The 17,198-nt window shown below is 42.5% G+C and overlaps 1 protein-coding gene across 1 annotated transcript in view; it reads left to right on the forward strand.

Moving 5' to 3' along the window:
* The window catches only part of LOC138651990 (urokinase plasminogen activator surface receptor-like), a 35,843-nt gene extending 25,631 nt beyond the window's left edge, over positions 1-10,212 (forward strand). Inside the window, exons 5-7 of the mRNA XM_069742660.1 lie at positions 1,731-1,886; positions 3,478-3,609; positions 5,865-10,212. Of these exons, the coding sequence (XP_069598761.1) occupies positions 1,731-1,886; positions 3,478-3,609; positions 5,865-6,112 (536 nt within the window). The 3' untranslated portion in view covers positions 6,113-10,212. The remainder of the gene's footprint in view (positions 1-1,730; positions 1,887-3,477; positions 3,610-5,864) is intronic.
* The last annotated feature ends 6,986 nt before the right edge of the window (positions 10,213-17,198 follow it).

The raw sequence follows: 17,198 nt of genomic DNA on the forward strand, positions 1-17,198 counted from the left end.
CGCTCCTCTAGATTATGTGTGGCCTGGTTGACTGGGTTCCTTCTGCAGACAAGAGAAGAATGTTCTTTTGGAATATAGTTCAAAGTTTTAGATTTTTTTAACCCTAATGATTTACGATGACCAAAATCGTAATTTAGACCAAGATAAAGGTGTAAATAATGACACATTAAAAGTCATAGCATGAGGGAAAATGAAGAGACAATCAAGCTCAATCTAGGAGGAACGAAAATGTAGTTTTCTTCTGTTTCTGGAGTACAACCCAAGTCACCTACACCAATCCTTAAAGTCCGCGGATCAATAATAATGAGAATGCTCGTTCATGATCAGTGGGCCATGTAAACCGTAGTGATCAACTGATGAATGAACAAAATTAACTCTTTCATGAAGGCTTGAAAATAATTCTTACTTGCAGCTCATCGCCTTGTGTAAACAAAGGAGGTATGTCTTATGAAGAAAAAGAAGCCCAAACACGTCTCTACTTCCCTCTCCAAGGATGGTGTCAACCTATAGCGGTAAAAATCGACTGGGGATGATGGTGAAGCCCTATGACATATGGAAAGAAGGAAACCTACATTTTTCAAGTCTCCGTCTGACACTCAAAGGATGTTGTCAACCTATGGTGGTTCACATCGCCTGGAGATAAAGTTACAAGACCACTTTCGATGCTATGAGACCTATGGAAAGAAGCAAGCTCAAATTTATATTGTCTCCATCTCCTTCCCCAACGTTGCTGTCAAACTATGGTTGTTCGCATCACCTGGAGATAAAGTAACAAGAAGCTCTTTAGATGCTTTGAGACCTGTGGAAAGAAGGAATCCGAAATTTTAGTAATCTCCATCTCCTACCCCAAGGATGAAGTCGACCTGTGGTGGTTCACATCACCTGGAGATAAAGGAATAAGAAGCTCTTTAGGTGCTAAGAGAACTATGGAAATACCGTAGGATGTGCTGCTGACGCTATATGTACTTAAGGGAACCGGCAATCATTAATCTCCATCGAGTTTCAAGCGGCCCTTTTCAAACGATCTTAGATAGTCACTAATCAGCTTGCTATATCAACAATCAGTGTTTGTTATGGGCAAAAATCTGGCCGCCGGGATCACCCTCCTACCTTTACTCAATATCCATTTATGGAGGCTGTCTCCATCTTAACCCAGTGGTGCATGTCTAAAGAATGGACCACCACAGTTTAAAATAATTTTATGGAAATGAGCCTTCCTCCATAGGATGAATCAGGAGCAAATGGTTGGCCATAGAAAATATATTTTGCAGATTGTTTAAACCACCACAGGTTGACATCATCTCTGGGGAAGAAGTTGTAAACCTCAAGAACTTAGAATTCCTTCTTTCGATAGGTCTTGTGGCATGTAAAGGGCTTCTTATACCTTAATCTCCTGGTCAAGTGAGCCACTACAGGTTGACATAATCCTTGAGGAATGAAATGAAGACCACATGAGTTTGTTCTTCCTTATTGTCTTATGACACCTAAAGGGATTCTTGTGCCTTCACAAAGCTCAACGATAATAAGTAGAATGGAGAAACTAACAAATGCCCTTGGTTGCTCTTCCTTTGGTGGAGAAATTGATAAATGACCATGAGCCATCATCTTTATAAAAAAAAAAATAGAGGGCAGTAATCATTGTGATATGGTAATGCATCTATCGTGAAGGATATGGTAATGCATCTATCGTGAATTCATTCAATCAACAACACGGCCATGTTTTCTTTCAGGTGTACTTTCTACTTCATCGAATGTGCTAGGTTGTGGATCAGCAAACATGGGAGAAACATGTACAAACCTGTTTGCCTTCAACACAGGAAGCTATGAACGGTACAGTTATTTTTCGTGCTGCACAACGAATCGCTGCAACGTAGCGAGCCAGCAAGGTAGGTACAATATCCTTGGGGGTCTCATCTATTGCTATAATATCGATCCCATAGGAGATGTTCTTGAAACTGTCGAGAACATCCATCTTTTGCCCTTTGCCCCATGACAGCTGAGAACTTTTACCTAGATGTTATTTGATATCACCAAGTCCGTGTATTTAGTGGGTAAAGTTTTGAAAGAGGGCATGGATAATACTTTCTTTGCACGGGACATAGACAGACTATTGCAACCCACAGATGTGCCAACCCATAGAAATCTAAAATAATACAACTTAAGATCTACTGCATGGGTTGGAAAAGTTTTTAAACTTGCATCATAAAGCATCTTAACTTTCCAATCCTGCTGGCCCTCTCTCCTAAACAAAAAAAAACACCTTGGGTAACAAAGAAAATAAGGACTGGGAGGAGGGGTATGCAGCTGCAATTTTTCCTCAATCATTTTCTGCGAGGATCTGAAGTTGTGGGTTGTAATACTCACCTAGGCAGATTAACGATGCAGTTATTTTTTATTACTTACGTCCAAGGTCTGACAGTAATTCCGGGTAGATGGCCACAATGCAGTCCCCCCCAGTCCACAAGATCCCAACCCGGGGCCGGTAGTTCCACTGCCCCTGCATTATGTGATTCCCACTGTATCCCAACTTTTGGTTGGCTCACAGCTTTTAAATCTCCCACCAATATAGTCTGTAGTCACAGTCCGTGCTCTTCCAGACGACGGATTCCCAACCGTAGCACATGTATCCAGCTCCAGCCATCAAAAAACTCCTTAGGATAGTTTCTCAATTTCAGACAACAGATCCCATGACCACAGAATGTGTATCCATCTCCAGCCAGGAATCGATAGACTTTCTACATAGGACATCCAGACATGGGCAATAGGACATCAGCAACAGATCCTCGCCCATCAACATCACTGAACCAAACACTCACTAAACATGGGGCTTATTGTTCTCTCCTGGAATCAGCCCCATGGATGGGCAGAAGTGTTCACACCATCCCTTTTAAACATTTGCCGAAGAATGTTTTAGAAGCTCAGTCTCCAGCCAGTCTGCAGGGTTGTGTATTAGGGAAGCCCCCTGCAGAGAGGAACCAAGTCACACATGCCCCCCACCAGATGCAGGACAGCTAATGTAGGCCTTATCTATACATGAGATCCAGCCCTCAAACCTTCCTCTGCTTACTGTCACTGAATGGAAACAGAAACATTGATTTGTGAGGTTGAACACTTTCCAGGAGAGATTTGTTCACCTTAAAAAGACGGAAAATCTCCAATAAAGCAAAACAATAAGATCAACGTACAGGTGCTCCGTGCTGGAAAAAGTCTTTATCCTCCCACATTAGAGATGAGCAAATGTACTACTAAATCAATCAAATCAAACGATCGACCCATGATTTTGATAAATATTGAATTTTTTTTTTTTTCTTTTGTAGAGTCACATCCAATTAATGAAATGTATCTATATTTATTAAGGTTATAGAAAATTACTTTATGATTGATAAAATGTCCAGCATTTATGGTGTTAAAAAGGGCTCTAGCTTTTGCTTATTGATGTTGATGTGATTTTTTTTTTTTACTGTTTTATCTTGCCAGTTCCTAAACTTACTAACAACAATGGAATATCATGTTTTGGATGCTTGGAGACAGGAAAAAACGAGTGCGCTGTAGAGAAACAAGTATCGGTGCAGTGTACAGGCATACTCATCAGATGCATGGAGGTTTTTGGTAAGCATTGATGTTTAGTCACATTTATGATAATTGTAAATGGCACTAAAAAAAAGTTGTATTTTATGAATATTGTGATACTGAGCACTGATGGCACTGATAATTTATGGATAAAACAAGGAAATGGTAGAGTTCACTAATAAAGAGTGAATCTAGTAAGACAAAAAGTATTATAGTAGTTATACAGTATTCTTGTACATAGAGGGCAGTATTATAGTAGTTATATTATTATATATAGGGGGTAGTATTAGGCCATGTTCACACGTTCCTGATTTCCCTGCTGTTTTTTCTGCACTAAAAACCGCAGCTCTTGGCAGAAAACGCAGGTGCGTTTTTTGGTGCTTTTTGGTGAGTTTTTTTATGCGGTTTTTAGTGCAGTTACTGTGTGTTTTCTAGGAAGTTTTTTTAGGGTTAAAATGGCTGAAAATACCCTAACCCTACCCCTATCCCTACCCCTAACCCTACCCCTAACCCTAGTTCTAACTGTAGTGGGGGAAAAAAAAAATTTCTTTATTTTATTATTGTTACTACCTATGGGGGTGATAAAGGGGGGGGGGGGGGGCATTTACCTTTTTTTTATTTTGATCACTGTGAGGTTATCACAGTGATCAAAATGTGCCTGGAACGAATCTGCCATTTTGGAAGATGGCGGCGCCCAGGGAGAAGACGGCCGGACGGACACCGGGAGGCCCGGTAAGTATAAGGGGGGGAGATTAGGGCACGGGGGGGGGGGGCCTCGGAGCACGGGGGGGTGCATCGAAGCATGGGGGGGTGGGATTGGGGCACGGGGGGGGCAGCCACACTCCGCCCACGCACTTCCTGCTGCAGCGGTTCTGCACCACAAACCGCAGAAAACCCGCAGATATTTTTTTCGTCTGCGGGTTTTACTGCGGGTTTGACCTCACAATGGAGGTCAATGGGTGCAGAACCGCTGCAGTTCCGCAAAAAGAAGTGACATGGTACTTCTTTTTTACCGCAGCTATTCAGTGCGGCTTTTTTCGCGATTTTCCGCAATGTGGGCACAGCAGTTCCTGTTTTCCATAGGGTACATTGTAATGTACCCTGCATGGAAAACAGCTGCGGACCCGCAGCGGCAAAATCGCGGCGGTTCCGCATTAAAAAAAGGATTGTGTGAACATGGCCTTAGAGTTACTTTTTGTTTAAAGGGACTCTGTCACCTGAATTTGGAGGGAACAATCTTCAGCCATGGAGGCGGGGTTTTTGGGTGTTTGATTCACCCTTTCCTTACCCGTTGGCTGCATGCTGGCTGCAATATTGGATTGAAGTTCATTCTCTGTCCTCTGTAGTACACGCCTGTACAAGGCAAACTTTCCTTGCGCAGGTGTGTACTATGGAGGACAGAGAATGAACTTCAATCCAATATTGCAGCCAGCATGCAGCCAGCGGGTAAGGAAAGGGTGAATCAAACACCCAAAACCCCGCCTCCATGGCTGAAGATTGTTCCCTCCAAATTCAGGTGACAGAGTCCCTTTAAATTAATGTTAAAATATTGTTCAAGGAAGTAAATCACTAATTCTTTAAGCTTTGCATACTAAAGCAAAAAAATTATTTCCCTGTTTTGAAGATGCTTGAACTGCTAAACTGTTCTTGCCTTGGGCTTAATGAGTAGGGGCGCGCAAATAGTCACGCTCCTACAGCAAAATGCACCAACGACATAAAAAATACTGTACTGTACCAGGAAGGTGTTTGTTGCCTCATGTACACATCGAGATTACTGCCAAGTAGACTGTGCTGTCTCTTGCTATTGTTAGAGTCTTAGGCTAGTTTCACACTAGCGTTCCCCTGATATGCGGCGGGCTGCGGACTTCCTCCGTGAAGCCCCACCCCCCGGCCGCACCTCCCCGCATGCGACCTGCGTACCTATATTTAACACTAGGTATGCAGGTCGTGCGGCTGTATGCGGATGGTGCCGCATGCATCGTTTTGACGATGCGGCGACCAGCGGAGACGCAGCCATTTAGCATTTTTTTTTCCGCATCGTCAAAACGACGCATGCGGCACCATCTGCATACAGCCGCACGACCTGCGTACCTAATGTTAAATATAGGTAGGCAGGTCGCATGCGGGCCGCATACAGATGTAGGTGGAGATAACAGCGGAGGTGCGGCCAGGGGCGGGGCTTCATGGAGGAAGTCCGCAGCCTGCCGCACATCAGGGGAACGCTAGTGTGAAACTAGCTTAATACCTCCAATGATGAACAGTGTAGACTTCCTTTTTCATCTTTTTATCTGTAGATAAGAATCGGACGACGATCATGAAAGGCTGCAGTACAGTGGCGTTTTGTTCATCCACGTACCCGTCACAGGAAATACCCAACGTTTCGGAGATCCAGTGTTGCGCTGGAAGCTACTGTAATAACTTTACACGGGAGACCTACACCCCCACCGAAGTGATCAGTAGCTCCACGAGACTAAACACAGACTTAAGGCTCCCTGCCTTCCTTATAGGCTTAATATATGTCCTAATGCGACACTTTACCTAGCATTATCCTACAGAAAACCCTAAAAGACTTGTACAGAAGACTCGTTATTTATATTGGAGAACTCAGGACATGTCTGTAAATTTGGATACCAAGTGGATTTACCTAAATGCTCCGACTCCTTCTCGCGCTCCATTGTGTTGATTCTTATGGAAATGATTGAAGAGTTAACTGGAACACCAGGTCCAATATCCAGTTGTGCCTCAAGCGTCCAGCTATCCATGGCAAAATGGGTCATCGTTCCTAAATAAGTTGACTCTCCACCATCCGATAAACAATTACTGCCTCCGGATCAATGGTGACACCACCACCTCGAATGGTCAACATTTGACTACTTCAGTTTCGACTTATTGCTGAGGCTCTCTTTGCTTTTTTTAAGTATATTGAAATGTAACCTAGATTTTTTTAAACATTCTCTATGGGAATAAAAAAAAATAATGAGAAAATAAAATTAATAAATCCGCCATACCTCGAAGTGCAGTTCCAGCTGTATTACTGCCCCAATTACGTCTTTTCTTCCCCATCGTCAACTCTTTAAAAAGTATTGCGGAAAAATTGTACCTCTCCTGGAATGTCTAATGTCATTGAACAATGTCTTACGTGTTCCCGGAAATTAAATTTATTTTCTCACGCATTCTTAAGTCTTTTCAGTGTGAACTTGACAAACTACAAAAGTTTGCATGAGAGAAAAAGTAAAGTCTATAGCTTCGAAGTCGGCCTCAGGGTGGGGGGCAAACAAAAAATTTTAAGGTTTTTCAGCAGTGAAATATGTTAATTAAAGTATAAATCGGTCATGAGTTTTTAATGGAAATGTCAGTTTTACATGTGAACACAATGTCCTTTCACCCCTAAGGTTTCAGAGCTATAGGGAGGGACACTTCACTGCCACATTCCGTCTCTGGGCACCCCATAGCGGTGCCATACCCTGCCACAAAAATTGTATTGGAATTTTCTAAAATCAATGGTAATATTTACCTCCAAATGACTCTTTTTCCAACATTTATGTGACCAGCTTTTTACTTCGCTCCAAATACCGTAAAAAGCTATAGAGGTAAATTTTAAAATGTCCTGTTTTTGCCACTACTAGAGGGAGCTCAAGCATTTACCGCATACTATTTATACATAGAACTTTGTGTTAGATCAATATGCAGTTTGTTGCTGGTAAACTTTATAATTTAAAGGGTTGAGGGACACTTTTTTCCTTACATATTCCAATGTATTTGTAGCTAAAAATAATTTTTTTTATTGAGTTTCATTAAAAATTTGGCACCGTTTGGATTTTGCAAGCTCTTCCTGTCTCTGCACATTCAACTTTGATGTGGTCTCAGATTATTAATCATCTGAGAGGAGCTCAGAAAATGACAAATAAAAGTTATGAAGTTTATCAGATTATTTAAATGGCGATTCTCAGTTAACTCATTCCGCAGCCAGCAATAGACAAAGCAACACGAAGGCTATAGAAAGCAAATGGTGCAAAATTTTTCCTGAGACCCAATTTCAAAAATGAATTTTAGCCCCAAATACATGAATTTAAGTAAAAATAAAAATTGTGCGAAAAAGGTTGACAACCTCTTTAAGTCTATGAAGGGGATTTGGAACTCTGCATACTGAGCTCAAATCTTTAAAGTCTGGGTGAAATTTTTGGAATAAACGGTACCAATTTTTGTGAGACAAGCCTTATATGGGACGATATAAGACTCAATGATGGCTTTGCAGCTTTCGGCCCGAGGGTCAAGCAGAAGCATTTATGGTGATATAGTACCAATTCCTTTTTCAAAACAATGGCCTAAAAAAGAAGCTCGTTCTACAGGATTCCTCTGCACCCTGTGACATGGCTCTGATAATTTCTGGTTCTGTAGTAGGTATTTGCTCAACTAAATGATAGCTCCTGAAAATTGATAAATGCAGGTCTTCTTGTCAGAATGACTCTTGTTTGCTCCAAGCAAAATTATATAGATCAAGGCAGGGATAATAGCGGGGAATAATATCTGTAAATTCATCAGGTTTCTTTATGACATTTCAACCAATGGAAAGAGAAAAGACTTATTTTATAAGCCAATACTGCCCTCTGCTGGGAAAGCGTGCAAAATGCAGCAAAACGTGAAAAGTAGGAATACAAGCTATGCTGGTCATAGAAATATTATTGTTTAATATGTTACAGTTTATATATAGATATAATTTACAAAAAAATGTATGTAACATTGAAAATATCTTACATTACTGATCCTGAGTTACATCCTGTATTATACCCCAGAGCTGCACTCACTATTCTGCTGGTGCAGTCACTGTGTACATACATTGCATTACTGATCCTGAGTTACCTCCTGTATTATACCCCAGAGCTGCACTCACTATTCTGCTGGTGCAGTCACTGTGTACATACATTACATTGCTGATCCGGAGTTACATCCTGTATTATACCCCAGAGCTGCACTCACTATTCTGCTGGTGCAGTCACTGTGTACATACATTGCATTACTGATCCTGAGTTACATCCTGTATTATACCCCAGAGCTGCACTCACTATTCTGCTGGTGCAGTCACTGTGTACATACATTACATTACTGATCCTGAGTTACATCCTGTATTATACCCCAGAGCTGCACTCACTATTCTGCTGGTGCAGTCACTGTGTACATACATTGCATTACTGATCCTGAGTTACATCCTGTATTATACCCCAGAGCTGCACTCACTATTCTGCTGGTGCAGTCACTGTGTACATACATTACATTGCTGATCCGGAGTTACATCCTGTATTATACCCCAGAGCTGCACTCACTATTCTGCTGGTGCAGTCACTGTGTACATACATTGCATTACTGATCCTGAGTTACATCCTGTATTATACCCCAGAGCTGCACTCACTATTCTGCTGGTGCAGTCACTGTGTACATACATTACATTACTGATCCCGAGTTACATCCTGTATTATACTCCAGAGCTGCACTCACTATTCTGCTGGTGCAGTCACTGTGTACATACATTACATTACTGATCCCGAGTTACATCCTGTATTATACTCCAGAGCTGCACTCACTATTCTGCTGGTGCAGTCACTGTGTACATACATTACATTACTGATCCTGAGTTACATCCTGTATTATACCCCAGAGCTGCACTCACTATTCTGCTGGTGCAGTCACTGTGTACATACATTGCATTACTGATCCTGAGTTACATCCTGTATTATACCCCAGAGCTGCACTCACTATTCTGCTGGTGCAGTCACTGTGTACATACATTACATTGCTGATCCGGAGTTACATCCTGTATTATACCCCAGAGCTGCACTCACTATTCTGCTGGTGCAGTCACTGTGTACATACATTGCATTACTGATCCTGAGTTACATCCTGTATTATACCCCAGAGCTGCACTCACTATTCTGCTGGTGCAGTCACTGTGTACATACATTACATTACTGATCCTGAGTTACATCCTGTATTATACTCCAGAGCTGCACTCACTATTCTGCTGGTGCAGTCACTGTGTACATACATTACATTACTGATCCCGAGTTACCTCCTGTATTGTACTCCAGAGCTGCACTCACTATTCTGAAACCTTTAATACTTCATTGATTCCGGCTTATTCAGGATCTGCATGTCCTGGCAGGAGCAGCTTTTGCACCAGACACATAATCTGTTGGATTGCCTCTAACCTGCATCTTGCTGACTGTATTAATGACCAGGAGATTCGGCCCTGGGCTATGATACCCGTTGTACCCTGGTCACGTAGCTGCTGCAATCTAGAGACTGTACAGTAACCAAAAGTTTTTCTTTTTCACCTTTCCTCTGTGATGGGTGATGCCCCTTCCTTCTTTTTGGACGGAGGCCATGTGTGGGAATGAACAGCCCTTGTGTTTGTGAACCACTGTAAATCATGACTGCGTGATGGACACTTGCGGCGCCATTTTTACTTGATAGTGACGCATATATGACGGTGCATATATTGCCTGATATGTACAATGCACTTTACGGGATGATAAATTGTATATTTTGCTCTTAACATCGTTTCTGGGGAATCGCAAAAGACACATAAAAGTCAAAAAAAGTTTTGTACCTTGTACATCAATGCAATAAAAATAAAGATTGTCGTTTTGTGCCCAGCCTGATTCTTCTACCAGCAAGAAAAAATAACAAAGCTTTCAGGTTAAGTTAAAAAAATAAAATAAATAAAATAAAATTGTATTGTTAATTATGCTCCTCTGTTTGTGTGTCCCTATGATAACACTTCCCGTTATGTGCCCTGACAGATCAGTGTTATCATAGGGACATAGAATTATATTTACTAATGCAGTTTACCCCTCCCCAATGTGGCTAATTTTCATTTTTGTGCTTTCGTTTTTTTTCCCAAGATCCATAACTTTTTTATTTTTCTATCAACAAGACAGTTTTTTGGGGGGATTTTTGCAGGACGAGTTATAGTTTTAAATTACACTACTCTTTTTATTATTTAATATTCTAACAAAAAATGAGGGGGGGGGGAATTGGGGGTGAAATTGTGAAAAGAAAGCAATTCTGCTATTTTCTTGGGTGTATTTTACAGTGTGCCCTTAAAAATGAGCCGGCGACACAATTCTACAGGTCAGTACGATTACAGCAATACCAAACTTGTATTGGTTTTTTTTTTTTAAATTATTTAAGTGGTTAAAAAAGATATGAACTTTTCCCAAAAAAATTCCAGGGACAGGGCTTGTTTTTTAATAATGTTTTGTTTGCGTAGCAAGCTTTTTTATTAGTACCATTTTGGGTTATGTTCAACATTTTGATCACTTTTATTTTGATGACCAAAAAAACGTCAATTTGGCGGTTTCAATTATTTTTTCCATATGGCCCGCATTGGGTATTCTAGAATATGCATGTCCACGTAGTATATTGCCCAGCCACGTAGTATATTGCCCAGCCACATAGTATATTGCCCAGCCACGTAGTATATTGCCCAGCCACGTAGTATATTGCACAGCCACATAGTATATTGCCCAGCCACGTAGTATATTGCCCAGCCACGTAGTATATTGCCCAGCCACGTAGTATATTGCCCAGCCACGTAGTATATTGCCCAGCCACGTAGTATATTGCCCAGCCACATAGTATATTGTCCAGCCACATAGTATATTGCCCAGCCACGTAGTATATTGTCTAGCCACGTAGTGTATTGCCCAGCCACATAGTATATTGCCCAGCCACGTAGTATATTGCCCAGCCACATAGTATATTGTCCAGCCACATAGTATATTGCCCAGCCACGTAGTATATTGCCCAGCCACATAGTATATTGCCCAGCCACGTAGTATATTGCCCAGCCACGTAGTATATTGCCCAGTCACGTAGTATATTGCCCAGTCACGTAGTATATTGCCCAGTGACGTAGTATACAGCACAGAGCCTCGTAGTATATTGCCCAGTGACGTAGTATATTGCCCAGTGACGTAGTATATTGCCCAGTGACATAGTATATTGCTCAGCCACGCAGTATATTGCCCAGTGACGTAGTATATTGCCCAGCCACGTAGTATATTGCCCAGCCACGCAGTATATTGCCCAGTGACGTAGTATATTGCCCAGTGACGTAGTATACAGCACAGAGCCTCGTAGTATATTGCCCAGTGACGAAGTATATTGCCCAGTGACATAGTATATTGCCCAGCCAGGCAGTATATTGCCCAGTGACATAGTATACAGCACAGAGCCACGTAGTATATTGCCCAGCCACGTATGTCACAGGTTAAAAAATAAACATATACTCACCTTCCGAGGGAGCCCTTGTAGTCATGTTGCCTGTGTGCGGTGCACTCGGCAGCTTCCGGTCCCAGGGTTGGTAGTGCAGGACCCGTGATGACATCGCGGTCACATGACCGTGACGTCATGGCAGGTCCTTGTCGCATACCATCCTTGCCACCAGAACCTGCCGCTTGCATGGAGTGGTTACCGGAGCGTCGCGAGGAGCGGAAAAGGTGGCAGAAGGTGAGTATATAATGATTTTTTATTTTTTTTATGATTTTTAACATTAGATCCTTTTACTATTGACACTGCATAGGCATCATCAATAGTAAAAAGTTGGGGACACACAGGGTTAATAGCGGCGGTATCGGAGTGAGTTACCCGCGGCATAACACGGTCCGTTACCGCTGGCATTAACCCTGTGTGAGCGGTGACTGCGGGGAGTATGGAGCGGGCGCCGGGCACTGACTGCAGGGGTGTGGGGAGGGACAAATCGGACTGTGGCCGTCGCTGATTGGTAGCGGCAGCCATGACAGGCAGCTGGCGAGACCAATCAGCGACTTGGATTCCATGACAGACAGAAGCCGCGACCAATGAATATACGTGACAGACAGACAGGACAGAAAGACGGAAGTGACCCTTAGACAATTATATAGTAGATACATACAGTGGGGCAAAAAAGTATTTAGTCAGTCAGCAATAGTGCAAGTTCCACCACTTAAAAAGATGAGAGGCGTCTGTAATTTACATCATAGGTAGACCTCAACTATGGGAGACAAACTGAGAAAAAAAAATCCAGAAAATCACATTGTCTGTTTTTTTAACATTTTATTTGCATATTATGGTGGAAAATAAGTATTTGGTCAGAAACAAAATTTCATCTCAATACTTTGTAATATATCCTTTGTTGGCAATGACAGAGGTCAAACGTTTTCTGTAAGTCTTCACAAGATTGCCACACACTGTTGTTGGTATGTTGGCCCATTCCTCCATGCAGATCTCCTCTAGAGCAGTGATGTTTTTGGCTTTTCGCTTGGCAACACGGACTTTCAACTCCCTCCAAAGGTTTTCTATAGGGTTGAGATCTGGAGACTGGCTAGGCCACTCCAGGACCTTGAAATGCTTCTTACGAAGCCACTCCTTCGTTGCCCTGGCGGTGTGCTTTGGATCATTGTCATGTTGAAAGACCCAGCCACGTTTCATCTTCAATGCCCTTGCTGATGGAAGGAGGTTTGCACTCAAAATCTCACGATACATGGCCCCATTCATTCTTTCATGTACCCGGATCAGTCGTCCTGGCCCCTTTGCAGAGAAACAGCCCCAAAGCATGATGTTTCCACCACCATGCTTTACAGTAGGTATGGTGTTTGATGGATGCAACTCAGTATTCTTTTTCCTCCAAACACGACAAGTTGTGTTTCTACCAAACAGTTCCAGTTTGGTTTCATCAGACCATAGGACATTCTCCCAAAACTCCTCTGGATCATCCAAATGCTCTCTAGCAAACTTCAGACGGGCCCGGACATGTACTGGCTTAAGCAGTGGGACACGTCTGGCACTGCAGGATCTGAGTCCATGGTGGCGTAGTGTGTTACTTATGGTAGGCCTTGTTACATTGGTCCCAGCTCTCTGCAGTTCATTCACTAGGTCCCCCCGCGTGGTTCTCGGATTTTTGCTCACCGTTCTTGTGATCATTCTGACCCCACGGGGTGGGATTTTGCGTGGAGCCCCAGATCGAGGGAGATTATCAGTGGTCTTGTATGTCTTCCATTTTCTAATTATTGCTCCCACTGTTGATTTCTTCACTCCAAGCTGGTTGGCTATTGCAGATTCAGTCTTCCCAGCCTGGTGCAGGGCTACAATTTTGTTTCTGGTGTCCTTTGACAGCTCTTTGGTCTTCACTATAGTGGAGTTTGGAGTCAGACTGTTTGAGGGTGTGCACAGGTGTCTTTTTATACTGATAACAAGTTTAAACAGGTGCCATTACTACAGGTAATGAGTGGAGGAAAGAGGAGACTCTTAAAGAAGAAGTTACAGGTCTGTGAGAGCCAGAAATCTTGATTGTTTGTTTCTGACCAAATACTTATTTTCCACCATAATATGCAAATAAAATGTTAAAAAAACAGACAATGTGATTTTCTGGATTTTTTTTTCTCAGTTTGTCTCCCATAGTTGAGGTCTACCTATGATGTAAATTACAGACGCCTCTCATCTTTTTAAGTGGTGGAACTTGCACTATTGCTGACTGACTAAATACTTTTTTGCCCCACTGTATATACTGTATATATATATATATATATATATATATATGTGCATATTCCTCACCGTAATGAGCGGGACCACGTGATCGCTCACACAGCACAGGCTGCCGGCGCTGAGAGGAGACATCGCTGGAGCTGGGTGTCGGTGAGTATTTCCTGGCAAGCGGGGGGGGGGGGGGGGGGGCGCACAGGGGATGGGAGGCGGGAGGGGACGCACAAACTTTTTTAAGGGGAAAGAAAAAAAAAAGATTTTTCATTCCTTCTTTCCAGCGAACGCTGCTGGGAAGAAGGGATGAATTCCGGCTTCAGCACCACACGCGGGGGGGACAGCGCTTACAGTAGCGCTGTCTCCTGCACGGCACACGAACTGCACACGGACAGCATCCGTGTGCGGTACGTGTTTTACACGGACCCATTGACTTTAATGGGTCCGTGTGATACGTGCGTTCCCACAAACACTGACATGTCTCCGTGTTTTTCAAACGGACACACGGTCCGTGAAAACACGCTGACAGGTGCAGAGACACATTGATTTTAATGTGTCTACATGAGTCAGTGTCTCCGGTACGTGAGGAAACTGTCACCTCACGTACCGGAGCCACTGACATGTGAAACCGGCCTCATATAGAAAATAGAGAAAAAAAAATAAAAATGACATTTTCATGTGGAGGGAAAAGGGGTCAATTAAAAAAATAAAAGTTTCACATGTAACATTTTTTATTATTATTTTCATGTAGGGCCCATTTTCTACCCCTGAAAATAGATGGAAAAACATTTTTAGTTATATTTTCATATAGGGAAAAGGGATGGATTCAAAAATATATATATTTTTTATATGTAGCTTTTTTTATTATTTATTGTATAAACCATTCCAAAAAAAAAACAATTAAATACTAAACAATTACAATTTTCGTATTTTAATAGACCTATTTTCACACCTGAAAATATATGAAAAAAAATATATTTTCAGGTGGGGAAAAGAGGTCGATTCAAATATTAAAAAAATATATATTTTTAATATTTTTTAAAACTTTTTTGTTATTACATTTCAGTAGAGGGCTTAAAGTTTTTTTTTATATATTAAAAGATAAAATTGACAATGTGACAACCTCCTATGATGACCGGCCTGGTGGATGGGCTTCACAGGAACAGTGGTGTAACTTGAAGCTGAAGGGCCCCAATACAAAAGCTCGAAGGGGCCCCCAAATTATTACAAGTCTTTAGTAGTATTGATATTTTCATATAGCTCAAAGGTTTTCCTAAAATTTCTGAAATCCCCCACATACAGTAGTTTATCAACGTGCGCCAGCTATACACTTACAGTACCATACGAGCTTCCAGCACCATATGACGCCCATAAGGTTATGTCTGCAAACACTGGCGAAAAGAAAGCCTGTCTTTACTGCCCATAGCAACCAATCACAGCACAGCTTTCATTTTGCCAGAGCAGCTTAAGAAATGAAAGCTGAGCTCTGATTGGTTGCTAAGGGCCACAAAAACAACATGATGAACGAGGCCTAGTACTTCGAGATTGATGTGAATGGCGACTTCCAGCCATAAAATACTATTATATATTGTATGATAACCTCTCATAAACAGAGTGCCATGGTGACATAAACGCAGAGGATTTCCTGACAATAAATCCATAATCTAGAAGTGCAACTATATTTTACGCTACTGATAAGACATAGGGGCCTTTTGCTCCGTTTTCGTGGCATTACATAATCACAAATTATACCCATATTTTTTGCGGATAATCCTAATCCTATCCTAATTATAGGATCCATTCCCCTTCTATAAAATCACTGGCAGAATAACTATCCGAGGAGTGACTTTAAATCATCCCCTTTAATTGTGGCCAAAGGCAGCAGAGATGCTTTCACTATTCACTTTCCACCAGTCTAGTCAAAGCCGAATTCACATCTTACTGCTAGGCTGTGCCATTTCTTAAAGGGGTTGTCCAGAGAAAACAAGTTATCGCTTCCCCGCAGGATAGTCAATAACTTACTGATAAGTGGGGGTCCGTCCAAAAAAATGAGGAATATATATCCCCAATGGGTAAATTTGATCCCCGTTACAAAATAGGGTAGCAGATTGCACGTCCGACTGCGGCTCCAATCACTCACTATGGGACTGCTAGGGAAAGCATGTCTCCCTCCGCCCCTCGGGCATGTGCCCCTCCGCTCCATTCCAATGGGAATAAAAGTGCCCTGTTTTGATGATCCGTGCTGGTCCCAGCGGTCAGGCCTCTTCAGATTAATAAGTTATCACCTATCCTGTGAATAGGCATTAATTGTTTTCACTGGACAACCCCTTTAATAGTCAAACAATCTAACATTAAAGATAAATATTTCAAAACATCACTTTCTGCGGATTAACAAAGCTTAAAGGGGTGGTCCGGCCTTAGGCTACAAGTCTGCAGTCATTCTATGTATCTGCAGACTTGTGAATCCTCACATTGCGTGTACTGCGCGCTTTCAGGATTCTCCGGCATCGGGAAAGTAGTGACAATCAAGTGACCGCAAGTATGCGATTTGGTCCCGGGACACCTGAGAAGCCACACAGACAGCTCTCCAGCTACCAACGATGCCGAAGTCCCCGGGTAACCAGGGTAAACATCGGGTTACTAAGCGCAGGGCCGCGCTTAGTAACCCGATGTTTACCCTGGTTACCATTGTAAATGTAAAAGAAAAAAACACCACATACTTACATTCCGGTGTCTGTCGCGTTCCCCGGCGTCAGCTTCCCTGCACTGTGTAAGCGCCGGCCATAAAGCAGAGCGGTGACGTCACCGCTGTGCTCTGCTTTACGGCCGGCCAGCGCTGACACAGTGCAGGGAAGCTGACGCCGGGGGACACGACAGACACCGGAATGTAAGTATGTAGTGGGTTTTTTTTACATTTACAATGGTAACCAGGGTAAACATTGGGTTACTAAGCGCGGCCCTGCGCTTAGTAACCCGATGTTTACCCTGGTTACAAGTGAAGACATCGCTGGATCGGCGTCACACACGCTGATTCAGCGATGTCAGCGGGTGATCCAGCGACGAAATAAAGTTCTGGCCTTCTGGCTCCGACCAGCGATGTCACAGCAGGATCCTGA

The sequence above is a fragment of the Ranitomeya imitator genome, chromosome 10 (assembly GCF_032444005.1).
Source record: "Ranitomeya imitator isolate aRanImi1 chromosome 10, aRanImi1.pri, whole genome shotgun sequence".
NCBI lineage: Eukaryota > Metazoa > Chordata > Amphibia > Anura > Dendrobatidae > Ranitomeya > Ranitomeya imitator.